Raw genomic sequence first — 27,702 nt, 5'->3', positions numbered from 1 at the left:
TGAACTACAATGTAGAAGTATAAGTCAAATAAACCCTTTTCTCCCCAACTTGCATTTGGCTTTGGTGTCTCATAGCAGCAATAATAGAACCCCTAACGAAGACAGTGATCATTTTTGAATTACTATTACTGTGTTTAGCTCAGGCTTCATGGGTTCAGGGTCCAGCGTCCAATCTACAAGCCTGGCCACAATGAGCCCAAAGTCTGGAGAAGATCAATACAGGTGTCTGCTTCAGTCCCTTAGCTGGAGGCTATAATGTTCAATCTCAGTTATCAGCTTTGGGAGAAACACCTGTTGATATGCCTGGGCGTCTTCATTAGATGGAAGTGGGAAGACCTGTCCACTGCGGTGCACTGCTCCGTGCCTGGGGTCCTAGAGTATATAAAAAGGGGATGGCAGCTAAGCATCAGCATTCATCACTGTTTCTTGACTGCAGATAGAGTGTGATCAGATGCCCCTGTCTCCTGCCTCCGTGACTTCCCCTCAAGGATAGACTGCACATCTCAGAACTGTTAGCCTTCCTTCCTAAATTGATTTTGTCAGAGTGTTTTATTGCAGCAAAAGAAAAGTAATTACATAGAGGGGAAGAGGGGAGCAGCCCAGAGCTGCTTCCTGTGTCCTGTGCTCATCACTTCCCTCTATCAGATGAGGCTCACATGGATGGGAAGTTCATAAAGGGTGTGAAAGTCTGTGAGTGTTGGGGTGGGGGTGGGGGTGGGGCAGTAATGGGATACAGCTCAGTGGGAGAGCGCTCTCCAATTGTGTAAGAAGTTCAGGCCTGTGGAAGAATCCAAGCCTCTTTCGCCGAACCTATCAGTGCGTCTGAAAAACAGGACGCAGGCGGACATGCAAGCTAGAGCATCGTAGAGATCTAGGACTGGGAAGCGGGAACCAGAAGTTGACCAGCTGAAGCAGTAGTCTTCAGGCGGTGCTGCGTTAAAAGGTCAGAGATAAGGTAGTGCAGAAACCAACAGCTTGATTGGAGTAAGGCCAGGTGCCCAGAAGGGCCTGAGCTGGGGCGGGCCTGAGAAAGCCGGCCTGGGCCGGGGGACCAGACCTTGGAAGCAAGAGGAAGAGCCTGAAAGCGGGTTTGCAGCGCTGCGAGGCTGTGCAGGGTAGAGTGCCAAGTGGAATTGGGGGCGGGTCCTGGAGGCGCCGGGGTGGGGGCTGAGGGCGAGATTTGGAAGCTCTGGGCAGCCGGACATAGACTGGGGTGGAGCCTGGCTTCTCAAAACAGGGTCTGCTGGAGGCGGGGTCTCAGGGTACGGGGCTAGGACTGAGGGCGGGGTCTGGAGGAGGCCGAGAATTGTGGGGCGGGCTTTAAGGGAGGGACCTGGTGGTGTGGGGGCGAGGCCAGGACGTGGGTTGGGCAGTTTAGGGCACAGGGGTCTTAGACCCAGCGGTTTGTGCAAGCCGGGTTCGAGCACACTGGGCCAGAGCACACTGAAGTCACGCCCCTCCCCCGCCCAGACCACGCCCAAGCCCCCACCAAACTCCTCCCCGAGGCCCCCTTGGGCTCTATTTCCTCCCCTGTGGGTGGAGGCTCAGTGGCGAGCACAATCCCTCGGTCCAGAGCCGTCAGCCGCGTGTCTACGGCATCTTCGGGTTTGCTGATTTCCACCCTGCCTGGGCCTCCACACATCCGCTTGCACCCCAGGTAAGCAAGTGCCCCTCTCCGGGGGCGTCGGCCTAGAAGCAACCCTCGCAGCGACCTCCAGTCTCGCCTCCCAGGCCAAGACCAGCCGGACTCGGCCCCAAGGTAGGGTCAATGAGCTCCCTATCGTTCCGTCCCCTAGGTACTTCTCAGGGTTTCCCAGCAGGTCGGGGGCTCGGGCTACCTTTACCAGAGAGTTTTGGGCCCCCGAGGGGGAAGGTGAAGGTGGACGTGACTGGAAAATGCGCGCTAGCGAAGAGGGGCTATCGTGGCCCCGTGTTGCGGGGAATCCGGATGTATGAACGCGCGCTGCGTCACAGGAGTGTCTGTCACCGGAGAATCGGTGCCGAGCTCCTGCTGGGTGCCATGGACGGGGCGATGGCCATAGACACAGCAGGGCATTGTCTGGGAGCCGCGTAGATCAGCCGCTGAGAAACGTCTTTAACAGGATTGCAACGTTTCAGCTGGTGCCGGGAGCGTGGAGAGCACACATCCTAATACTGGAGGTAGAGGGTTAGAGTGTCGTGAGAGAGCCCCTGGGTGTGTGAGGGAAAGGGCCAACCGCAGCACCTGCTGTGGAGTGCTCTCTGGACCCGGGCAACAACATCCCGGGGAAAGGCCCAGGTTGGTGTGTTTGCAGATCACAAAAGAGGCTGACGTATCAGAAGTGTATACAGGGAAGAAAGAAGGTAGGGAGTGGTTGACAAGGGATTGGAAGACAATGAGGAGCCCACAGTTTCATTCTCAGAGCTATGGATAGGAGGATGCTTAAGCCAGCAAGCAGCAACCATCCTATTGTGTCTTGAGAGGTAGAACCTGCAGCCAATATGGGGGGCGGGGGGAGGTTGAAAGGACCTGGGCAGAGGCAGCTGGCAGGACCTCTGATGGAAAGTGTGTGAAGACATGAGAAGTTAGAAATTCTTTATTTCCTCCCAGAAGAACTGTGTTTCATGCATGTTTGGAAGTTGTCCTCGAGGGAAGGCCTGTGTGGAGACAGCGCTGGGCTGCCGAGGGAATGGAAGGGGCCTTATTATTCTTTCTCTAGAACTAGGTTGAATCTAGGGCCTCATGCGAGGGGGGCACTCCACCACGGAAACACTTTGGTTGCTTCCTTTATGTGTGTGTGCTCACATGTAGTGTAGATGTGTGTGTGTGTACACGTGTGTGTATGACCTCAAGTGTATGGAGGCCAGAGGTTGACTTCTTATGCATCCCTCAGTTGCTCTCCACCCTGTTTTCTGAGACAGGGTCTCTTACTGAACCAGGAGCTTGCTGTTTTGGCAAAACAAGCCACCTGCCTCTTCCCTCCTGCCTGCTTCCTACCGGAGTTACAAGCACATATCACAATGCCCATTTTTTTTTCCCCGTGGGTGCTGGGAATCTGAACTCAGGTTCTTCTGCTTGCATAGCCAGCAATTCACCCACCGAGCTGCCATCTACCTAGCCCTTATGTTTTACTTTGAGACAAGAGTCTCACTAACTTGTTCATTCTGGCCTTGAACTCATTCTGTTGGCCTGGCAGGCCTTGAACTTTCATTCCTCTGACCTCAGTTTGTCAGGTAACTGGGTTGACAGATAAACCATAGACTTGGGCATGGAGGAGCCCTTTATTTCTGGGATGGGAGCCTTGAAGAAGAAGAGTGTGGAGGTAAGAGGAGGCTTGTAGGACCCAGCCTGGCTTGCAAAACCCATGAACTGCCTGGGATATGGAGACACAGGGCTCCCCAAGACTGCAGTCTGAGCCCAGCCAAGGTTCTTAGGCACCAGCATGACCTCTGCTGGGGTGAGCTGAACCCATTGTCTGGCTGGAGCGCTGGAGAAGAGGAGCCCTAGACTGGGAAGTTGCCTTGGAAGCTCACTAGCCTGTACAGCTGGTCCCTTCCAGCCATAGCTGCTGTTTGGGTGGAGTTCCCAGAGCATCGCTCAGCCTGCCTTGAGTCCAGCCAGGTCGCAGGGAATATTGGGGATCTTTTTTGCCTCCCTTCTCACTTCACTCACTCCCAAAGGGGAGTGTTTCCGGGAGTCAAGGAGCGAAGGGGCAATAGATATACGCTGAGAGCCTGTGCCTGTGGGAAAGGGTTCCAACTTTCTGCTTGCCAATCTAGGAAATGGGTCTGCAATATCTTTCTTTGAGTATTAATGAGCCCTCAGCTGTGGATAGTGCTTGACAAATCTCAGTGCCTTTACACTCCTGAGGTCCTGGGAGTGGCCTCCACACTCCACTCTGTGATAAGAAGAACACCATCCTCCTCCAAACCCAAGGCCATTGGCATAGTGCCTCGGAGACAGTGAACAGTTGGCGAAGGAGTCACTGGGCTTACAAAAGATGACAAGGAGAGTGAGCAAAGGTCTCTTCCTCCTACTCCTGGAATGACACAAGAAATCATTGCAGCGGGGATGCTCCCCTGTGATCTGGGTGCCCCAGGCTGCCACATTCTACTGCCTGGGCTTGTACCTACCTCCCGTTTGAGTGCTGCAGCCCTCAGGCTAGTAGGTTTACCTCATTTTCCCCAGCTGTAAAATGGGAATGATACCACTTAAACACCCTATATAGTTAAAGAGCTGAGGACAATGCCTGGCTAGTAATCAGTGCCTGATGAAACCAGCCCATTTAAGCGCAGAGTTCTTGCCTCAGGGCAGAACCGAGTACAGTAAGTAGCATGACTTGACCCAGGGAGAGTCAGAGAAGGCATCCTGAGTGGGGACAGTGATTCAGCTAAAAATGGAGAGCTGTGTTCACTGGACAGAGGGGCAGCATTGCAAACCAAAGAATCAGGAGGTACAAGGCTCTAAGCACACTGCTGGGTGCTTGGAGGACTAATTAGCAGAGGTATGAAAGGACTTTGAGATCCTTGGGGGATGGAGAGGTTGATCATTGGTAAGAGCGCTTGTTTTTGCTTGCAGAGGACCTGTGTTCAGATCCCAGCACCCACATCAGGTGGCTTACAACCATCTGATATAACTCTAGCTACAGGGAATTTGATGCTCTCCTCTGCCCTCTTTGGGCAGTGGAATCTCTCTCTCTCTCTCTCTCTCTCTCTCTCTCTCTCTCTCTCTCTCTCTCTTTCTAAAAACAAACAAACAAAAAAAACCTTGAGGTCTGGAGGATAACAGGATAACTAGACCTCAGTGGGGAATTTAGAGACTATTCTGACCCCAGAGAACAGACTGCTGGGTGTGTGTGATGCTTATGAGGGCAGGAGCCAGGAGACCGGAATAGAGGTGACTAATCTGGTTCAAGTGATGGGACTGTATCAAATGGAGGTTTGGATGGGTGAGAATTCAGTGGACCTTGGATGGACTAGGTGGGCTGGGGCAGCCATTGATTGATATGTGTGGCTTGTGTGAGGGGAACAGGGTTACATTCAGCTCAGCAATCTGTTAATCTGTTTCTGGTATTTGCCTCCGGATAGCGAGCTGGTGAAAGAGTGGCCAAGCACAGGCTTTGGAGGAAAAAGATGGGAGCTGGTGGGAAGAGAGGGCAGGGAGTAGGTGGGAGCCATGAGCCAAAGGTGCTATGGGTTAAGTAAAAAGGAAGGCTGGCCAGCAATATGGTGAGCCGTTGGGTAAAGGCCCCTGCTACTAAGCCTGATGACCTGAGACTGATCTCCAGAATCCGTATGGTGGAAGGAGAGAACCAACTCTTGCAAGTTGTCCTCTGGCCTTCACATACGCAGGATGGCACTTGTGCAACCACCTCCTCACATCCACATGAAAAAATAAAATTGTGAAAAATAATAAGAGAAAGGCTGAGAGGTGCTGGAGACCAGGGTGAAGGCAGAACTCTTGCCTAGCGTGTGTGAAGGCCTGGGTAACATCCCCAGCATTACAAAAATAAATGCTTTAATTAAAATATAAGTAAGAAACTGTCTCCGAATGCCCTGCTTGGGGAATTCATGGACAGGAATCTTCCTCCCACATGTACCTGACCTTTTACAGCATTTTTACTTTATTCACAGTGCCCCCCCATGTGTGTATGTGTAAAACTTGTAGGAGTCAGTTTTTTTTTTCTACCATGTGTGTCCCAGTGACTGAATTGAGTCGTTAGGTGGCAAGTGCCTTTACCTGAGAAGCCGTCTTCCCTCCTCCTTCAGACCTTCTCTAGGTACTCTTTGGTCCCTTTCTAATAAGCCACCTCAGACTCAGAGTAGAGTATCTCTTGTCAGAGGAATGTAAAGAAGCCTGTCTCTTCCCTCGGTCTGGACTCTGTATCTTTCTAGTGTGATGTTATCATATGTCCCAGAGTGGCTAGCACTCAGCTCCTTTTGGGCTCCTGAAGCCATATTTTGGTCTAAGGTTCCATGACTGTCTAAAAAGGGATTTTCCTCTCTTAGTCACATCCTGGTGTCCCCATTTGTCCTGTTTTTTTTTTTTTTTGTTTTTTTGGCTTTATCTTCTTCCCATCACTGCTTGTGTTATTTGTATCCAAATCTATATTGGGTGGTATTGGAAAACCTGTGTTCTTGGGGGAAGGGACAGGAAAAAGGATGAGGCCTAAACCAGATAATTATGTGGAGGAAGAGCACTCCAGGCAGAGGGACGAGCAGGTGCAAAGGTCCCGAGGCCACCACAAGCTTGGTATGTACTGGAGACACAGCAAGGAGGCTGGTATGGCTGAAACAGAGATAGATAGATAGATAGATAGATAGATAGATAGATAGATAGATAGATAGATAGATAGATAGGGAGAGAGAGACAGAGAGACAGAGAGACAGAGAATGAACTAAGAGGAATAGGCAAAGATCCTGAAGGTTCTCAAGGACCTGAAGACCAACCACAGCAGACCCTTGGAAAATCCTTACCCCAGAGAGGATGAGTGGGTAGATAGAACTTTTTGCTTTGTAATTTTGTTCTATATGAGTGTTAATGAACTCAAAAAAAGAGGAAGACAGGACTGACTACACCTCTCCCCACCCCCTCAACCAGGGCAATACATCTTCCCTTTGTACATGGTGAGGTTGCCAAGGGAAACTTCCTAGAGGGGTCCAAATTTTCTTCTTGCCCAGGGGTAGAGAGAAGGAACTAGCCAGGGGAAGAACTCTGTTGGTATGGAGGCAAGGGTTGATAAAGCCAGACAGTACATAGAGCAGAGTAGCAGGCAAGAGGAGCCTGAAGACTCAAAGATGCTGAGCCTGGAGGAGAAACCACAGAAGCCAAGCGCATGTGTTCTGTGGATGGGACCAGTGGCCACTCTCTTCCCAGGAGGTGGAGATGGAACTTGTGCCCTCTCCCTGTACCCTTCACATGGGCAAGAGCTTGTGACTCGCTCTCTGCACCCTCCCCACTCCTACCACAGACTGAGGCATCACCTGCTCTGACTTCACTGAGCATATTTCGATCTGAATTGTTGGGGGTTAAAAAAAAACAAACCTGAGATCCAAAATTAATTAATTTCGAGGCAGAATCTCACAATGTAGCCTTAGCTGCCCTGGAACTCTTCATGTAGATCAGGCTGGCCTTTAATTCACAGACATCCCTAGTGGTGGCTTTAAAGGTGTGTGTCACCATGAGTCTTTCCTGAGTTTGGATAGTATGCTGGGCAGTTGTCCAAATCGGTGGCAGGTACTCTTTGACCCTGGTTCTGCTCTATAATGTGACAGGTGTAATGGGCTTACTTCTGGGTTGGAGGCAGAGGGCCTAGACTTCTGGGAGATGACAGGGGGCACAGACAATGACAGAGGCAAGAGATGCAGGTCTCAGGCTGAGCGACTGTTGAGAACAGTTCAGTGTGGATGGCTGACCCTTGCCTGCTCTCACTTTATTCCCTCTCTCGTGGCCATGCCACTGTCTGTTTCTTGAATCCAGTGCATAGCCCTGCCTCAGGGTCTTTAGGCTGGCTGTTGACTCTGGCTAGAATGTCCCTGTTTCTCTTCTTTGTCTCCTGCATTTAAAATGTTGCCTTCTCAAGGAGTTTTTATTGACCAGTGTTTGTCTGTCCTTTTTTTCCTTTCCCCTTTCCCCTCTTTCTTTATTCTTCCCTTTCCTCCCTTCCCTCTCTTCTTTGTGTGTGCATGTCTCTGCTAGCACAGGAGGAGGACAAGCTCAGTGTCCTTCCTCAGGCGCCATCCATCTTTTCTGAGACTGGGCCTCTCACTGGGACCTGGTGCTTGCCAATTAGGCTAGGCTGGCTGGCCAGCAGGCCCTAGGAATCTTTCTTTGTTTTTGCTTCCCAAGTTCTGGGATCACAAGTGCACACCCCTTGGCCTGCCTTTCTTTTTAAAAAGTGCTTTCTGGAGATGAAACTCAGTAAAAAAAAAAAAGTATAGGCTTGTGGCCTATACTTTACTGAGAAGCCATTTCCTCTGACCCAGGTCTTTCAAATGTAGCCTCTAGGTTCCTCTGGATCCCTCTTCACATTCTCCTCCAGGCCTTCTTCTCTCCACGGGACTAGTTGCTGGCTGATACAATGAAACAAACTGATTAACAAAAAAATACTATGTATCTCTCCCCCGCCCTTTTAAACACATGAACTCCTGAGTTAGCTATACCGCCTACTCAGTTCTCCGTGGAGATTCCCACGTGTAGATCTGGTGCATGGCGGGTACCCAAACGAAATGATGACAGGCATCCAGGTACGTGTGGATACAGCCTAAGTAGAGATCAGGCTCAATTTGGGTAGAGGTTTGTAAGACGGGTAAGCTCACCTTCTGGGTCTCAGCTTTCTGCTTCCTCCTTTATGATCTTGGGTGATCCTGTGCCTCAGTTTCCACAGCAATCTACAAGATGATAGAAGCAACCAGTCCTTAATGGACGGCTCAGCTGTGGCTTCCTGGAGACGTAGATAGAGGCCAGAAGGACTTAGGGATGAGTCTTATTTAGTTAGAGGTTCCTGGACCTCACATCCAGAAGCAGAGCATTTAAGATTTTTCTGCATTTTCTTTTTTCCAGAAGCAGTCTGAGGATGAGGTGATTGCCTTTATTTTGGTTGGTGTAGGCCTCTCTGGGAGGTGCATTTTGAGCTGAGGCTGGATTTGGAGCTGGCAATAGACACTGTTAGTCAGGGTTCCCTAGAGTGGTGGTTCTCAACCTTCCTAGTGCTGTGACCCATTAATACAGTTTCTCATATACTGGTGACCCTCCCCCCCCACCATAAAATTATTTCACTGCTGCTTCATAACTGTGATTTTGCTACTGTTATGAATTATGATGTAAATATCTGATGTATGATCCCTGTGGGGGTCAAGACCCACAAGTTGAGGATTACCGCTCTAGAGGAATAGAACTTATAGGAAGAATATATGTTACAAAGGGGATTTATTAGGTAGGCTTGCATAACATACACCAGGCAGTCCAGTAGTGGCTACCTGCACACTGGAGTGGGTGACAATGCAGTAGTAGCTCAGTCCTAGAGGTTGGGTGCCTCGGTTGTCCCAGTTTGTCACAGAAGGCCTGAAGGATTCTTGGAGGGTCTTCAGTCCACAGTAGAAAGTCAAAGGAGATAGGTTCTAGTGTTAATATAAGATGGTGGTAGTGGTAACAGCAACAACGTAGATGCACCCACCAGCAGCCAGTGAAGACAAGTAGGCAAAAGAAGTCCCGTTTTCTCCCCAGACCTCTTTATATCTAGGCTGCCACCAGAAGATGCTACATACACTGTGGGAGGGTCCTTTCCCTTTAGTTAATTCTCTCAGGGGATACCTTCAACTGATCCTTAGAGGCACCTCTCTCAGCTGATTTCATAATCTGATCAAGTTGACAACCAAGATTAATCATCAAGGCAGGAATTGGTGCATTTTCTACCTTCTTAGATAGCCCTGTTCTAGGGGAAGAGATGGGTGCTTGGGCAAGTAATTGCAAGGCAGAGTAGGCAAAGCATAGGCACTGCAGTCTCTGGAAGTGATGAATCCCCTGAGCCAGTATGGGTACCCAGGAGGCTTCTTGGAAGCAGTTGCAGGCAGTTTCTCACCTGCAAGGTCAGCTGGGTCTCAGTGGGAGTGGTGACTGGGGGACTCCGCTGGAGGAAGCAGCCCAGCCAAAGACCTGGAATCATATGTAGGCCCAACGTGCTGTTGCTGAAGTGTGAATGGATCTTCGGAATCTGTGCACCTAGAATGAGAGCCATAGAGTCAAGGAGATCAGTGGGGCTGGGTGGAGTGGTAGGAAGAGCTAGGTAACTATGGAGACTTTAATTGACAGGCCAGGAGCCATAAGAAGCCCTCAGGTTCATGATCAGAAGAGATAGGTTTGAGCTATGAGCTGCTATCGGACTGATGTAGGAGGGCCAGAGTAGATGACTTCTTTCTTGCTGCTACCATCAGTGAGTATCACACCCCTGAACCTTTAAGGCTGTGATATTTTCACTGGGGACTCACTTTTTGAGCTATATCATTGGCAAGGACCCTCAGCCCACCCATTCAAGCTAAAAGAAAGACATGTTCCCTGTGCCCACTGCCGTTCCTGTCTCCACAGGGTATTGTCACAAAGCCTATGTCATCTGGAGGGCCACCTACAGATGGGTGTCCTTCACTGCAACTCTCCTCTCTGCTTCCTTCCCTTGGTACAGGGTCAGAGGCAGCATAGATGCTGTTATATTTTTAGAACATGACAAGCCTGGGATTGGAGAGATGGCTGACTTGTTAAGAGCGGATGTGGTTCTTACGACAGATCTGCCTCCCAGCACCTCTCAGTTGGCTCACAACCCCTGGAACTCCAGTTCCTGGGGAATCTGATGCCTTCTTCTGACTTTTTCATGCACTTGCATTTATGTGTACATACCCACACATAGACATATATATTACATATAATTAAAAATAAATCTTTAGTAAAAGTGAAACAAAAAGCAGCAACAGCCCCAGGCATGGTAGCACAGGCCTTCTATCCGAGGTACTTTGGAGCCAGAGGCAGAGCAGTAAGCACTTGCCACCTTTTCTTGAATCAGCAGCGCCAGGATGGAGCTTGATTTTGATTTACTGTCTTTGTTTTTATGGCCACGTTGCTCTCCTTGCACAGATGCTAGTTTGCTAAAGGAGGAAGGGAAAGTCTCTTTTGAAAATAAACAACAGTCACGTGACTTTAATGACCTAGAGGCACCCTAGGACATTTGGCAGTAGGTGAGTCCATACTTATTCCATGTGGCTTCTGGTTCTAACATAGAGAATTTAACCAAGAACAGTTAGGCTGGGGATACAGCTCAGCTGGTAGAGGGCTTGCCTAGCATATATAAAGCCCTGGGTTCAACTCCAACCCAGGGTGGTGCATGCCCCTATCTCAGCATTCAGAATATGAGGGCAGGATGAGAAGTTCAAGATCACATTTGGCTGTATAGGGACCCTATCTCAAAACAAATAAACAAAAGCTCCCCCAACCCCCCAAAACCCCAATAATAGCAAAACTTTTAAACAAACAAACAAACAAACCAACAAGCAAGCAAATAAACCCAAACTCTTTAAAAACTTACAAACTAGGTGTGTTGGTGCATGTCTTGGGAGGATGAGGCAAGAGGATGGCAAGTTTGAATGCATGCACGAATGTGCGCGCGCATACACACACACACACACACACACACACACACACACACACACATGCATGCACGAATGTGCACGCACATACACACACACCCACACCCACATGCATGCATGGATGCATGCACGCTTGGGAGCAGGGAAGAGTGAGGAAGATAATATGAGAAAAGGGGGTCTCTGAGATGGCTCAGTGAGTAAAAGTGCTTGCTGCTCAGCCTGAAGACCTGAGTTTGATGCCTGGGCACACTCAACGCTGTGGAAGGAGAGAACTAACTCCTCAAGGCTGTCCTTTGATCTCCACATGCACGCGTGGCATGTATCCATGCGTAAACGCACAATAAATTATAAATAATTGATCAAATAAATAATTGAAAAACAGAATAGCATTCTGGGATGTAGCTACGTGGTAAAGTGCTTGCTTAGCACACAGCCCTGGTTCCATGCCCACCCCCACCCCGAATGTATACAGTATAGTAATCACATAAACGGGCAACACGGGCTCCCATGATCATTGTGTTGGTCTTCTTTCTGCTAGATGTGCTTTGCCTGAGACTTCCAGAAGTTCCAGTTTATGACTGGGTGGGTATTTTGCATTCCTTTTTTTTTTTTTGAAGGTGGGGTAGATGGTAGAGTCTAGGCCCAGCAGCCATGAGTAGAAAAGAAAGGAATTGTAGTGGGGGGATGGCTTAGGGGGACATGTCTGCACAAGAAATGACGAGGCAGTGTTGGATGTGTGAATTTGGTCTTGACAGGGAAATCTGGAAATTCATGAAAAGCTGAACATCGCTTCTGAGTGGGTGAGTTTCCTCAAGGCCAGTGACAATAGATCAAAGACTAGCATGATCTGAGGACAGAGGGGAACAAGACAGCCTGGATTGGAGCGGGAGTCGCTGAGAGGTGGTGAACGAGAAGGCCGAGGTTCTTGGAAGCGAGCATAGCTAGATGCCCTGTTAAGGGCCATAAACCCTGGGCAAGGAATCTGGTGAAAGGTGAGGCCCTTAGTGTAGGGAAGAAGCATGAAGAAGTGTACTTACTTTCCAGCTGGCCATGGTGGCACACATGTTATCACAGCGCTCAAGAGGCTGAGGCAGGAGGATATCAGCCTTGAGGCCACAGAGACCCACTATTAAAACAAAGAAATGGTCATTGAGATGGCTCAGCCGGTAAAGCAGCTTGCTGCCAAGCCTGACAATCTGAGCTTGGTCCCCAGAGTCCACACGGTGGAAGAAAGAATGGATTCTTATAGATTGTCCTCTGACTACCACGTGTTATGGCCCAAATGCTGAGTGCCAAATAATTAGTAAACAAAATAAACAATTATTAATTTATTAATAAACAAAATAATTAGTAAAAACCAAGCAAGCACCCAAACCAACCAAACAAACCTTTGTTTCTTTTCTTATTTCTTTAAAAATTAATTTTGTTTCCTATTATGTGTGTGGCTGCACACACACATAGACATGTGGAGCTCAGAAGTAAACACTGGGTATTTTCCTCAATTGTCCCCCCCCCTTTTTTTTCAACTTGATCTCTCACACTGCCACACCTGGCTGTTATGAGGGTGCTATTTAGCAGAGGATGACTTTGAACTTCTTAGCCTCCTGCTTCTATCTACTGGTTTCAGAACCTAGCCTGTGTCCTAGGAGAACCTGGGTAACATGGACCTCACAGGCCCCCAGTATGGATTTACATGAGATGGATCAGCACTGAGTCAATGCTCTCAAGAGTTCTTTTCCTCTCTCCCAATCATGCACATGTAAAGATCAAAGGACAACCATTGCCTTCCGTGATCGAGGCAGGGTGTGGGGTGACTACTAGGTGAGCCATGAGTTTCCCCAGAACATCCCGTCTTAATGAGGCAGTGCTGATATTGTAGACACCTACGCACACTCTTGGCTTTATAGGGGTACGGGGAATCCAAACCCAAGGGCTGTGTTAGTTATTTCAATAAGAGCTTTACCCATTGAGCCATCTTCCCAACCATTTAATATTTTTTTTAAGATTTCCTTTTTTGAGACAGGTTTTCATGTGACTGAGCCTGGTTTCTACATTTCTGATTCTCCTGCCTCTACCTCCCCAGTTCTGGATAACAAGTCACCACCTCAGTTGGATTTATTTAGCACTGGGGATGGAACCATTATTTCATGCATGCCAGGCCAGAGCTGTACCAACTGAGCCACATCCGCTTGGTCATCCCCCCACCCCCAATCCTCTAGACTTCTAGTCCTGTGTACGTGTATGAGAGACCTTTTCGACGTTGTCCTAGAAGATGCTCAGGCTGTATACATTTTTATTTTTATTTTTTAAGTTTTGTTTTATTGTGTTTGGGTGCCGTAGCCTTCTCTCTAGCAGAATTTTCAGTCAGTTTTTCTCCTTTCATCATGTGAGTCCTAGGGGTTGAACTCAGGGCTTCAGACTTGACAGCGAGCAGCTTTACCTGCAGAGATACTTTGATGGTCCCTATCCATTCTTACCTAATGGTAAACTATGTAAAACATAAAATGGGCCTCCCTTCCCCCTCCCTGCCCTCTCCCTATTTCTCCTCTCCTCTTCCTTCCCTTCTCTCCCTTTTTAGGAGACAGGGTCTTGCTGTGTAGCTAATGCTAGCCTGTAACTCATGATTTCCCTGCTTCAGCCTCCTGAGTGCTGGATTACAGGCACATGAATCGTCATTTGGCTTATTTCTGGCCCTGGTCATTGTCTAGAGCAGTCCTGTCTGGTATCACGTTGTGTGATGATCATCACTGGCAGGCATAGTGACTGCCAGTCATATGTGGCAGTGAATGTATATCTAGCTGGTAAGACTGAGGAACTAAGTGTGTGTATTCTCACAAGTGTGGTGTTTGTGAATTCCTTTATTGTTCTGCTTTTTTTTGAGGAAGGTCTTTCCTTGGCTAGATTGACCAGCTGGCTAGCCCAGAGATATGCCTGGTTCTGATCTTCAGGGCAAGAATTACAGATGCATGCTGTCATGCCCAAGTGTTCTGTGGGTTCTGGGAAGTGTGTGCATATGTGTGTGTGTGTGTGTGTGTGTGTGTGTGTGTGTGTGTTATTGGGGATGGAACTTAGAGCCTGGAGTGTGGCAAGCAAGCAAGAGCTCTACAACTGAGCTAACCAAGCCCCCAGGACACACTGGTTTAACTTTAAATAGCCTCGTGCTTTTGGGAGGCTGAGACAGGAAGACTGAGAATTTGAAACCATCATGGCCTCCATAACAAATTTCAGACTAACCAGGGCTAAGTTGCAAGACTCTATCTCTAAGTAATTAATTAATTAAGTTAAAAAAAAACTGCACAAGAATTTCTAGGTAGTATTGTTGTTATTATTATTAGTGATGCTGGTGATTGATCCCAGGGCTTCCTGTATATTAAGCAAGGGTTCACATTTAGCTTTGCCCCAGCTCATTACTAGTGGATTCCAGGTAGGTTCTTTACCACTGAACTCATTCTTTAGTTCAGTCTCTACTGGAACTTGCCATTCTCCTGCCTCAGTTTCCCTTTTAGCTCTGTTTCCTGGCATGCTGCCTCTCACCCAACTCAGGTAGTGTTTTTATGTTTTGCCTGAAACATATCATTGGCATCTGTGAGTCTGATGAGGCTGCCTCTGTCATTACCCCAAACTGAACTGTGCTGGTGGTTTTCCATTACATAAATTAGAAATGGGGCCATTACTGTCTCCCTGCATTTTACTTTGTTTTCTTAATTCTTTGGTCTACCCACACCAGACAGTGCACAGTTTGGCATTCCTAATTTATTCACATAGCTGTGCCCCAGTTTACAGAATGTTTTTATCTTGCACAATTCAAGCAGTAATCATTAAACATTAACTTCTCAGTTCTCCCTCTTCCTTGCCAAGCTCTGGCAACCTCTAGTCTGTGTGTGTGTGTGTGTGTGTGTGTGTGTGTGTGTGTGTGTGTGTACACATGTGCATATAAGTGCATGTATAGTTCAGATGGTGACATCAGGCATCAGGTGTCTTCCTCAATTGTTCGTCTGGTTTTTTAACACATGGTCTCACACTGAACCTAGAGCTCACTGATTCAGCTAGACTGGCCCTAGGGACCCTGTCTTTCTCTCCACTTCTCTAGGGCTGGGGTAACAGGTGTATGTTGGCATGCCTGATTTTCGTATTTGGGTACTGGGGATACCCTTCAGGCCCTCATTTTTTTTAAAGTGATTTATTTATTTTTATTTTTATTTTGTTTTGCCTGAATGTATGTCTGTGTGAGGTGTCAGATTTTGGAGTTCCAGACAGTCTTGAGCTTAGGCCCTCATTCTTGCACAGTAAACTCTACCCACTGAGCCATGACCCCAGGCCTCTGTCCTTTTGACTGTTCCAGGGACCTCCTGTTGTTGGAATCATGGCAGTGTTTACCTTGTCTTCTTTCACTTAAAAGCCTCCAAGGTTTATCCAAGCCACAACTTTCTCCCCCTCCTCAATCTTCCCGAGGCACCCTAAGATTTCTGACCAAGTGCTGCACGTCAGGATTGATTCTGCTAGGAGAGAAGGAGGGGTTCCACAGAGAGCATTTCAGGGGAGGAATGAAGATGCTCATTATGACTGAGGCAGTGATGTCATGGGTTTTGATATATGTCAAAGTACATCAGAGTATGCTGGGAGTGGTGGTGCGTGCCTGTAATCTCTCAACACTTGGAAGGTGCAGGTAGGAGAAGCAGGAGCTTATGGGTAATCACAGTTACATAGTGGGTTTGATGTTGTCTGGGCTACACTGAGACCTTTTCTCACCCCTTCTTCCAAAATAATGTGTGTATATGTGTATAGAACCATAAATTTTAAGCACAAAGTTATTGTGTTTTCCTTTTCTTTTTGGTGTTTCAAGACAGAGTTTCTCTGTGTAGCCCTGGCTGTCCTGGCATTCTCTCTGTAGACCAGGCTGGCCTAGACCTCAGAGATCACCTGCCACTGGTCCAAGTCTTAGGATTAAAGGCGTGCGCCACCACCCAACTTTTTTTTTTTATTTCTTTCCTTTCCTACCTTTCTCCCTCCCTTTCCTCTTCCTTCCCTTTTCCTTTCTCCTTTTAACTCCTCCTTTTTGCCCCTTCCCAGGGCATCACGTTGTAGCCTAAGCTTGCCTGAAACTTACCATCCTCCTGACTTAATTACTCCCAAGTACTGGGATGACAGACCTCTCCATCATCTCCAGCTGTCCCTGTATGACCCTGCTCTCACATACCGTGATGCTGGGACCCCTGGAGACATGCTACTGTGTGGGGACCCAGACCCAGCCATGTTCATTCCAAGCCTCATGGAAGTGGCTGTGGGGTGAGGTGGTGGTGGTTGGGTGCTTGAGGTGCTGACTTTTAAGTAGGGGTGTTAGGTTTCCAGATTTGTGATTAACTATCTGAGATAGTTAACTTCGAAGGCAGAAAGGTTTGTTTTGGGCTCTCAGTTTCAGAGGTCGTAGTCCCTGGCTTGTGATGAGACAGAGCAGACTGCTCACCTCATGGGGTCCAGAGATGATGGATGAAGGGGAGAGAGAGGAGGACGGAAGTGAAGAGACAGGGAGAGGGCGAGAGATGGAGGAGAGAGGGAGGGAGAAGAGGCAGAGAGGAAAGAGAAGGAGGGGAAAAGAGGAGGAGGGAGGGAGGATACAGAGAAAAACAGATAGATAGATAGATAGATAGATAGATAGATAGATAGATAGAGCGCTAGCCCCTTTACCAGCAACCTGCTTCTTTGTTGCCACGCGCATTAGGCTGCGAATCCATCAGCCACTCAGTTTTCTGGTGAGCCCAGAGGGCTCATGATTCAGTTACATTCAGCAGGCTTCCTTGTGGAACACTGACCCGCCAGGGACATAGCCCTCAACACGTGTACTTCTGGGGAATATTTATAATCCAGATCCCCACAGGAGAAAAGTTCACATGATCCAGCAGTGTGTGGTGGCACAGGGTCCTCTCTGCACGGAAGGCTCATACCTGGCTGCAGGGTGGCTACTTTGCCTGTGGTGTGGGGTGATGTGGAGTGAGCTGAGTCCAGAAGGAGGAAACGTAGCCTGACTTGCAGATGCCTGAAGAATCTGTTTCACTAAAACACTTAATTTTTTTTAACCTTTACTTTTATTTTGTGTGTATGGGTGTTTTGCTTGCATGCATGTCTGTGCACCATGTATGTACAGTGCCCACAACGGCTAGGAGAAGGCACCAGATCCCCTGGAACTGGAATCACAGATGATTGGGAGCTGCCATGGAGGTGCTGGGAATTGAACCTGGGTCCTCTGCAAGAACAGCCTCTCTCTTAATGAGTGAGCCATCTCTTCAGCACCTCACTAAAAAATCTGAAACTCAGTATGTGATGCCATTGTGTCTGTGTGGGCACACGTGTGTCACAGCGTCCATGTGGAGGCCTGAGGACAATTGAGGGAGTTAGTGCCCCCTTTCCACTCAGCAGTTGAACTCAGGTCACTGACTTAGTGGCAAGCCAGAGGGCTTGCTGAACCATCTTGCTATCCTGTTTTTATTTTTACTGTGTTGAAGCAAAGTCTGGTGTAGCATGAACTGTCCTCAAGCTGTTTAGCCAAGGGTAGTCTTGAACTTCTGATCCCGCTGCCTCTACTTCCCACGGGCAGGGTTGGTAGTTGTACGTCACCATTCTCACGGAGTGGAGTGCTGGGCATGGAAACCAGGGCCTTGTGCATGCATTTGCGTTCTGGGGAATTGCTCTACCAACTGAGCTACAGCCTGCTCCTCTTTTTCTTTTTTCCTTTCAAAATACAGTCCAAGCTGCTGACCTGGGACTTGCCTTCCTCTGATCTCTGCTTTCTAAGGGCTGCGATGACAGATGTGTGCCACACCCAGCTCCTAACATTAAACTTTAGAACAATTTTTGAAAGTGTGTGTGTGTGCGCGCAGGCGTGTATATGCTTGTGTGTACGTGTGTATGTTGTGTGTGTGTTCCAGTCCTCCCAGCAAGGGGGTCTGAGAAGTTTTCAGCGCCTTATGAAACAATGTTTCACTGTCCATTTGCTGGCTTCTGCTCTAGGCTTTCTTCTCTCCCAGCAGGAGATTCCTGGGGGAATTCCAGTTTCTTGGGGCCCATTGTTTCAATAGTCTGATACCCGGAAGTGAGGGACACAAGTTTCTGTTCGGAGTGTGCTCATCTCTGTCCATTGGGACTTTCAGAATAGTAAGGATCAAATTTAAATACACAGGCCCCGGTTAGGCATGTCAGGGTAGGGCTTTTAGCTCCTTATCCACTCCCCTTGCCTTTCCTTTCTCTCCTCCCTCTCTCCTCAGCTTAGCTGGCCCCTCTGTTGGGCCCTTCAGCACAAAGCCCTGGTCTCTCCCTCCTTGCATACAGGGATATTTTTAGTTAGTAAGAGGGATTATCAGCAGTCCCAGGTGGCAGGGGCCTGGCTGGGAGTGGGGCCAGCTAGGCTTCAAAGAGCGAGCTGGCAGGGGTGTGGGGTGGTGGTGGGAGGTGGTGGTGGCATGGGGTGGGGAGGAACTCAGGGGTAGGAGGGCCTTGAGGATAATAAAAGCTCAGACTGAGCATGCTGGCCCAGCCACCTCTGCTGACTCTCCCATTGACCTCACTCACTCTTACTTGCTTTGTGGGCTGCTCTGGCCCAACCCAGCTTGAGCACAGGAGCCAGACTTTAAGGGAAGGACAATGAAGGTCAGGAGGGTTTCCAGGCAGAGTGAGTCTGCTCGGAACTGCCTAGGAATCATCTAGAAAGCCTATAGTGCTGCGTACCTTCTATCCTAGCACTGGGGAGGCAGAGACCGGGGGATTTTGAATGCCAGCATATCCTGGGTTGCATAGGAGACCCTGAGTTTAAGAACCAGGGGCTAGGGTAGGGGGTGGCTCAATTATGAGTGCTTGCCTAGCATGTGAGGGACCATGGGTCCTGTCCCAGCACTGCAAAAACAACAGTAATATTTTTCATGGCAGGTGTGGTGATATATGCCTATTAGCATTTGAGAGGTGGAGGCCAGACTGGGCAAGATTATATATTTTAAAGCAAAGGTTGGGGATATGGCTCAGCAGTAGAGTTTATACTCCTACAGTGAGGAGCTGGAAGTGTATTGCTAAGCCCAAGAAAATCTTTATCTAGAATTTACCAGGGGACTGGGCCTGCCTATAATCCTCCAATAAGAGGGTGGAGGCATGGTTTGGCAGTAGAGAACAGGCTTAGAATCCACCATTGTGAGTCTGGGAGTGTGACTCGGTGGTGGAATCCCTTCCTAGAAATCCCCAATGAAGGATTAGGGTCACAGCTAATGGTAGCGTGTTAGTTAGGGCTGGGGATGTGTCTTCTGGGGAGCATTTGCTTAGCCTGGTCAAAGCTCTGGGTTCTACTCTCAGAACTGGGGATAGGGGTGGGGAAGGGGCATGAAGAAAATCATCCAAGGCCTCGGTGCTGACTCAGTGTGCAAAGGGCTTGAGTTCAAGTGCCCAGCTCTCACGGACATGCCTGTAATGCCAGTGCTGGGGGTCAGAGACAGGAAGCTCTTGGGAGCTCACTGGCTGGTCAGTCTAGTCAACTGGCAAGCTGTAGGTTTAGTGAGAGACCCTGTCTCAAAAAATAAGCTGGAAAATGGTGTCCAACGTCGGGCTATTTTGCCCCCGACTCAAGCGGGTAGCCCGCTAGCTAACACAGCACCCTCCTGGGTGCTGTTTTTTAGTTCGTGACTCGGGCCCCAGTGCCGAGTCTGAGACACACTCGGCCACACAGGCCCATTCTGCCTGCCTTGGCTAAGTTTGCAGTGGAACCCCACTGCCTGAATTAGCAGAAGCTCAAGTATCTGCAGTTTTGCAACAAAAGCCGCCACAGAGGCAGATTTGGTCTGATACAAAGTGACTTGGCCGGCCGTGGTGGCGTACGCCTTTGATACCAGCACTTGGGAAGCAGAGGCAGGCAGATCTCTGTGAGTTCGAGGCCAGCCTGGTCTACAAAAGCTAGTGCCAGAAAAAACCCTGTCTCGAAAAACTTAGATCCGCCTGCCTCTGACTCGACAGCTCTCCTCTTGGGGGCAGACGCCTCAGAGAGACACGATGCTCCACTCTTGCGGGCAGAGGCAAGAGCTCTGCTCTCTGAGGCACACGCGATTAAGCTCCGACCCAGAATGGACGTAGGCTAGAATCTTCCCGGTAAGCGCACCTTGGGGTGCAACACAGATGATTAGAAATGGGCTAAATTAATATGTGAGAATTAGCCTAGAAGAGGCTAGATAGAAATGGGCCAAGCAGTGATTAAAAGAATACAGTATCTGTGTAATTATTTTGGGTAAAGCTAGCCTTGCGGGCAGCAGGGTGGCGGGACACAGCCCACCGCTCCTATTTCAACAGGAAAACAAGCTAGTTAGGAAGATAGCCACTATAATCTGGGCTCCACATGTGCGTGCATGGGCCCATGCACTTGTACATATATGCATATACTACCTTGTTGCATGAATAAGAAAAACTCAAGAGACAGATATTGGGGTTCAAGATGGAGATCAGAAAATCAAAGCAGTCAAGCGACTGGAGAAATCTTACCTCTGCCAAGGCTCAAACAAAGGGATAATCTTGCAGTGCTCTCCACCAACCTCAGACTCCACACTCCTGCGAGTTCCTGTCTCTTCCCCTTTATATTTCTCTCTCTACCCAGCCATATCACTCCTGTCTCCACCTCTCTAATGCTGGGATTAAAGGCATGTGACTCCCTAGTATTGGGATTAAAGGTGTGAGCCACCACCACCTGGATCTGTTTTCTGGATCAATTTTGTATAGTCCAGGGTGGCCTCGAACTCATAGAGATTTGTCTGCCTCTATCTCCCAAATCCTGTGATTAAAGGTGTGTGCTACCACTGCCTGACCTCTTGTGGTTTAGCTTTGCCCTCTGATCTTCAGGCAAGCTTATTTATTAAAACAGAAATAATATACCACTATATACCCCACAACACAAAGAATCTTCCAGAAGCTGCCATATACCAATGACTTCTCAATCTTTCACAGACCATCAATTTTCTCTCTGGTGACCATTATTGACTGTCACTTGTGTAGCTCTAGGCATCGTTCCCAACCTCCCAGTCCTCCTGGAAGGGATTATTGTGGATCCCATTTACAGATGGGGAAGCTGAGACACAGAGATTAAATCATCTACTACCAAGGGTACATAACTGGGACATGACCAAGCCAGAAATTAAACCAACCAAGATAAAATGCTTATGAATAGTCACCACCTATGTCCTACCTCTACTCCATCTAGCCTCATCATAACCCACTAAAGTAGGGATTTGCTGTACTCAGTTTTCAGATTGGCCATAGCAGATATGAGGAGATGGAGCTGAGTTTCAAAAGAAAATGTGAAAATTGAGGAACCCTGAAGCCTTACTGCTGCTTAGAATCCCACAGCAAGGAACTGGGGATATTGACTGAGATTTCTGTCCCTTCTGGACAGGTGGTGGCTGGGGTGTTGACTGAGATTTCGGTTCCTTCTGGACCTGTGGTTTGGTCCCAAAGAAACACTAGAGGTCTACGTTAATCATAAACCGGTTGGCCTATTAGCTCAGGCTTCTTATTAACTAATTCTTGCATCTTATATTAGCCCATAATTCTTTTCTGTGTTAGTCACATGGCTTGGTACCTTTATCAATGAGGCATTCTCATCTTGAGTCCTTTGTGTCTGGGTGACAGACTGAGTTTCTCTTCCCAGAATTCTCCTGCTCTCATTGCCCAGCCTCTATTTCCTGCCTATTTGATCTGCCTCTACTTCCTACCTGGTCGTCCCACTTATACATCCTGCCTGACTACTAGCCAATCAACATTTTATTAAAATACAAGTGACAGGGTACAGACCACTGTCCCACAGCATGGGGGCATGGCTCAACTGTAGAATTTAGAGTTTTGATACTGGGAAAGACAATATCCAGATTCTTCCAGGAGCCTCCAGAGCAAGCCAGCTTACCCATTGATTTGAGCCCAGTGAGACCCCATTTGGAACTTTTGATCTAAAGAACCGTCAGATAACCAGTTTGCAAGAGTAGCTGTAGGAAGCCAGCCTAAGCATCATAAATTTATTTGACTAATTTTGAATTTTATGTTGATAACATTTTGTGTGGACAGTGTGTGTGTGTGGTGTGTGTGTAAGTCTTTTTGTGCTTTGAGGAGGGAGGGGGAAGGGTGCTGAGAGACAAATTTGAGTTTAGATAGCATTTTGTGTAGACACACCTGCCCTCGGTGTTGATTTTGTTATTCTTTTCTTGTTTGTCAATGTAAATTTGATTTTTCTTTTTTAGTTAGTCTTACATAGCTTAGGCTGGCCTCAAACTCACCATGAAACCAAGGGTCTCCTGCCTCTCATGGCTTGAGTGCTGGGATTGCAGGAACATGCCACCTCCTACTTTTGTGAGGTGATTTGTTTTTATTTGCATGTGTAGTGTGCATAACTTTGTATGCATGTTATTTGTGTGTATGAGCGCACACATAAATGTGAGCATGTGCATATAGGGGCTCTTGGTTGATTTTATGCACCTTTTTAAATTCTTCCCTGTAAATGGAGACTTATTTTTGTTTCCTGGCCACCCAGACCCAAATAATCACACAAAAACTATATTAATCTTGAAAGAAAAGAAAAATGAAACAACTGCCCCCCAACAAAACAAAATAAAGAAAACCAAACCACACCAGCAGACATCAAACCTCAGTTAAGCGATTTCATCACTGTGACAAAACATATATCAAACAATTTAATGGACAAAAGATTTATCCTGGGTTTCTACTTGGAAAGCATCATTACATCACGTGGAGGGTGTGGCGGAGCAGAGCAGTTTGAGACACCATGGTCAGGAAGCAGATAAAAAGGATTAGAGGCAGGGCTCAGGCACTTGCATACCCAAGAACGTGCCCTGCAACCTCCAAGCGCTCTTCCTACTTTTTTCTGTATTCATCGAAGATGAACCACTAAGTCAGAACTTCCAGGATCTAACCATGGAAATGCTTTCTCAGACAAACCAGAGATTTGTTTACTGTATTGTTTACTGACTTTTAAAAGATTTATTTATTTTTATGTGTGTCTTAGTTACTGTTCTATTGCTGTGATGAAACACCATGGTTGTGGCAACTTATAAAATAAACTTTAACTCAGAGAACAAATAGAACAAAGGGATCAAACAATAATAAAAGGAAAACAGTGAAAGTCTACAGAATTAAAAGAGAAGTCCTTTGGTTTCTTATTAGCCAGATGATGCAATTGTACTGTGGCTTTCTTTCTTTCTTTCTTTCTTTCTTTCTTTCTTTCTTTCTTTCTTTCTTTCTTTCTTTCTTTCTTTCTTTTTTGATTTTCGAGACAGGGTTTCTCCATAGCTTTTGGTTCCTGTCCTGGAACTAGCTCTTGTAGACCAGGTTGGCCTCGAACTCACAGAGATCCGCCTGCCTCTGCCTCCCGTGTGCTGGGATTAAAGGCGTGCGCCACCACCACCCGGCCTGTGATTTTCTTTATATCCAATTAAACATAAAATAGCAAGAAAAATATTGATCTGTAATGTTGAAATAGAAATATACTCCATATCTATTATTAAATGTAGTAAAAGCCAAATAAATGCATATATTTGTGAAGATTATTATAGGAAGTTACTTTAAACAAACTCATCCATGTGGATAGTGAAATGTCTGGAAGAATACACAAGCCAACTCTAAGAAAGTCTTCTCAAAGGAAAGAATCAGGGTTGCTGTAAAAAAAAAAAAGGAACTTCAGTGCTTATTCTAGGTAATTCTTTACTATTTGACTTTTTTCACATTTAGACAGAAGAATTTTTATTTTTTGTATTCTTTAATTTTTATACTTTTTGTTTCACTAATGTGTGGAATATACTTAATCTCTTAACTTCTTTCGTTGTCCTTGTTAGGTGATGGCTTGCTAACCCAGTTCTATATACTCTACTGACACTCTCAAGTCTGTTTCCCTGTCCCAGTGAAAACAGACACGTTTCTGTGGCACACATGGTGCATTGTGCACTCTACATTAGTTATTCTTATTCTCATCACAGTAATTGTAATCTCTACATCCAAATATGTCCAGTCATTATAGCCATGAATGACTTTTCTCAATGTTGCTTTAGCATGTCCAGCTATTCTACCACTGCCTAATCACTTTTTTCTTTCTTTTTTCTTGTTTTTTTATTTGATTTTTTTGAGCTATATATTTTTCTCTGCTCCCCTCTCTTCCCCTCCCCTTCCCTTCAACCCTCTCTCATGGTCCCCATGCTCCCTATTTACTCAGGAGGTCTTGTCTTTTTCTACTTCTCATGTAGATTAGATCTGTGTATATCTCTCGTAGGGTCCTCATTGTTGTCTAGGTTCTCTGGGATTGTGATTTGTAGGCTAGTTTTTCTTTGCTTTATGTTTAAAAACCACTTATGAGTGAGTACATATGATAATTGTCTTTCTGGATCTATGATCCAGATCAACTCAATATGATGTTTACTAGATCCATCTGTTTGCCTGCAAATTTTAAGATGTCATTATTTTTTTCTGCTGTGTAGTACTCCACTGTGTAAATGTACCACATTTTCCTTATCCATTCTTCAATCAAAGGGCATTTAGGTTGTTTCCAGGTTCTGGCTATGACAAACAATGCTGCTATGAACATAGTTGAGCACATGTCCTTGTGTTATCATTGAGCATCCTTTGGATATATATCCCAAAGTGGTATTGCTGGATCTTGAGGAAAGAAAAGACATATTTAATTGGGGCTTGCTTACAGCTTCAGAGGGTTGGTTCATTTTATTACTATGGCAGGGAGTGTGCCAACAGGCAGGCAAGTCTGGTGCTAAGAGTTTATATCCTGACCTGTAGGCAGAGGGACACTGGGCCTAGAGTTAGCACCTCAGTGGCACACCTTCTCCAAAAGCCATAGCTCCTAATTCTTCTTAAATTAAAAGGTCCTTCAACTAGGGACCAAACATTCAATATGTGAATCTCTGGAGGCATTCCCATTCAGACCACCCCAGTGTGTATGGGTGTTTTGCCTGCATGTATGTCTGTGCACCACGAGTGCAGTGCCTGTGAGAACCAGGAGGCTTTGACTCCACTAGAGCTGGAGTTGCAGATGGCCGTTAGTTGCTGTGTGGGAGGCGGGAATTGAACCCTGGTCCTTGGGAAGAGCAGTCAGTGCTCTAAACCACCGTGCCTTCTCTCCAGTCTTCCCCTCTTCTGACGTTCCTTCAAGTAGAATGCTCTGTGGCTCTGGATGCTCAGCCTCTTCCGCGGTATACACGCTTCTAGTTGAGTTGATCTGCACTTACCTGGTTGTGTCTCCACAGCATGTTGTTCAGCTTCAATGAGTGGCTGTGGCAGGAGAAGTACTGGTTACCACCCAACAGCACATGGGCACAGCTGGAGGACCGAGATGGCCTGGTGTTCGCCCACCCTCACCACATGCTTGCTGCCTTGCCAGTGGCTTTGGTCCTGGTGGCTGTGCGTATCGTCTTTGAGAGGTGAGTGCCATGCTGTGGCTGGTGGAGCCCTGCGTTTGCATGCATGCATGCATATGTATGTGTGTATGTGTACTATGAGCATGCAGGTGCCCACAGGTCAGAAAATGGTGTCAGATTCCCCAGAGGTGGAGTTACAGGTGGTTAGGAGCCACTTGGTTTGGGTGCTGGCATCTAAACTACATTCCTGGAAATACAGCAAGTGCTCTTAACTGCTGAACCACCTCTCTAGCCCCGTGAACATCTTGCTTTCCTGCCTCCACTTCGTAAGTGTTTTATGATAGGCATCTGCTACCACTCCCGATTCGTGCTCTGCAAGCATTCTGCCATCTCAGTCACATCTCCAGACTTCTGCAATTCTTCTAAGCTTGTGTTTCAAGACAGAGCCCTTGGTCTGTCTCAGGAGGATCCCATTTTAGCTTCAAGCCCTAACCAGAAGTGCACTTGGTTTGTGGTTCCCACCATCAAGGGGTTTCTGAGCTCTCAGCCCCCTGAACACAGACAGGATGTAAGTGATCTAAGGAGCATTTGCTGAAGTTATATTTACCTCATAGACTTATTTTTTTTTAAATGTGTATATGTGTGCAGAAGTCAGAGCACATACTCCTGTCACTATCTTACTGCCTTCCAGCAGGGTGACTAGCAAGCCTGAGTGATCTTTCTTTCTCTCTCCCCACAACCCCCAGGCAGGCATATGGCCACATCCAGGTTTTTGCATGGGTGTTGGGGATTTGAACTCATGTCCTCATGCTTGTGTGGTAAATATCTTTACTGGACTATCTCCCTAGTCCCTTCATATACTTTTGAAGGCACCTCTGCCATGTACAACTCTAAGATGTCTGCATGTCTTAGTTCAGTTCATGATGCCCATATATGAGATGGAACTGCTATTAATCCTGCTTTACAAAGGAAGAAATGGAGACACAGAGTGCTTTAGTAACATGTCTAAGTAACATGTTCAGTAACATTTGTAGATCAGCTGGGTATGTAGGAATTGTGGGAAGCCCAGTTTAGACAGGCCTTCAAAGAAGGTTGCTTTCCCACAGGAGCTGGGAAAAACAGGGATGGGAGATGTCTTAATTAGGATTTCTATTGCAGTGACAAAACACCATGACCATGGCAACTCTTATAAAGGAAAAGCATTTAATTTGAGTGGCTTACATTTTCAGAGGTTTATTCTGTTATCATCATGTGACATGGTGGCTTGCAGGGAGATGTAGTGCTGGAGAAGTAGCTAAATGTCGTCCTATGTCTTGTAGGCAGCAAGAAGTGACTGAGACACTGGGTGTGGCTTGAGCATATATGAGACTTCCAAGCCCACACCCTCATGACACTCTTCCTCCAACAAGGCCACACCTCTTAATGGACAGGAGAGTAGGGTGGTACTGTGCCCAACTTCACCACTAGAGCCCAGATGGGTGTATTTTCACATTTAAGTGGTGATCTTAGGCTGGGCATGGTGGTACATGACTGTAATCCCTGCATTGGGAAGGCTGAGGCAGGAGGATTGCCAGTTTGAACATAGGCTGGGCTGCATAGGGAGACTGTAGCAAGCAAGCAAGCAAGCAAGCAAGCAAGCAGACACGATATCATAGCTTGGACTTCCCCATGTGGGGTAAGTACTCAACAGAGACTGGTCTCCCTTGCTCCACCACTATCTAACAGGAGTGGTATCTAACAGGAGTTTTTCAGTAGATGGATCTAGGCCTCAGGTTCGTTTTTTAAAAAATTATTTTATTTTATTGCTTAAAAAATACCAATCAAAATTCCCACTTCCTCGCCTCCTCCCACTTCCCTCCCACTCCCTCCACATACCCCCTTACCCCCTCCAATCTTAAGAGAGAGCAAGCCACCCTGCCCTGTGGAAGGTCCAAGGGCCCTCCCCACTACATTCAGGCTGAACAAGGTATACATCCAAAGAGAATAGCATCCCAAAAAGCCAGTACATTCAGTAGAGACAAATCCCAGTGCCAATGACATTGGCCCCTCAGTCTGCCCCAACTGTCAACCACATTCAGAGGGACTAGTTTGCTTCTTTCTTTCTTTCTTTCTTTCTTTCTTTCTTTCTTTCTTTCTTTCTTTCTTTCTTTCTTTCTCTTTCTTTCCTTTTCCTTTCCCTCCTTCCCTCCTTCTCCAAAACCCACTAAAT

The 27,702-nt window shown here is 47.2% G+C and overlaps 1 protein-coding gene across 5 annotated transcripts in view; it reads left to right on the top strand.

The window, feature by feature from the left end:
* Positions 1-791: 791 nt before the first annotated feature.
* The window catches only part of Cers4 (ceramide synthase 4), a 35,300-nt gene continuing 8,389 nt past the window's right edge, over positions 792-27,702 (top strand). The window contains exons 1-2 of one of the 5 annotated variants that reach the window (XM_005366948.2): positions 792-943; positions 25,383-25,556. In XM_005366948.2, the coding sequence (XP_005367005.1) occupies positions 25,384-25,556 (173 nt within the window). In that variant the 5' untranslated portion in view covers positions 792-943; position 25,383. Of the gene's footprint in view, positions 944-1,369; positions 1,760-1,945; positions 2,161-11,669; positions 11,695-25,382; positions 25,557-27,702 lie in introns of those variants that run through there. The other 4 variants (XM_013353696.2, XM_013353695.2, XM_026789191.1 and 1 more) reach the window with 4 other exon arrangements.

This window comes from Microtus ochrogaster, unplaced genomic scaffold (genome assembly GCF_000317375.1).
Source record: "Microtus ochrogaster isolate Prairie Vole_2 unplaced genomic scaffold, MicOch1.0 UNK15, whole genome shotgun sequence".
NCBI classification, from domain to species: Eukaryota; Metazoa; Chordata; class Mammalia; order Rodentia; family Cricetidae; genus Microtus; species Microtus ochrogaster.
Note: the sequence above shows the minus strand (reverse complement) of the source record. Positions and strands in the feature narration are given on the sequence as shown.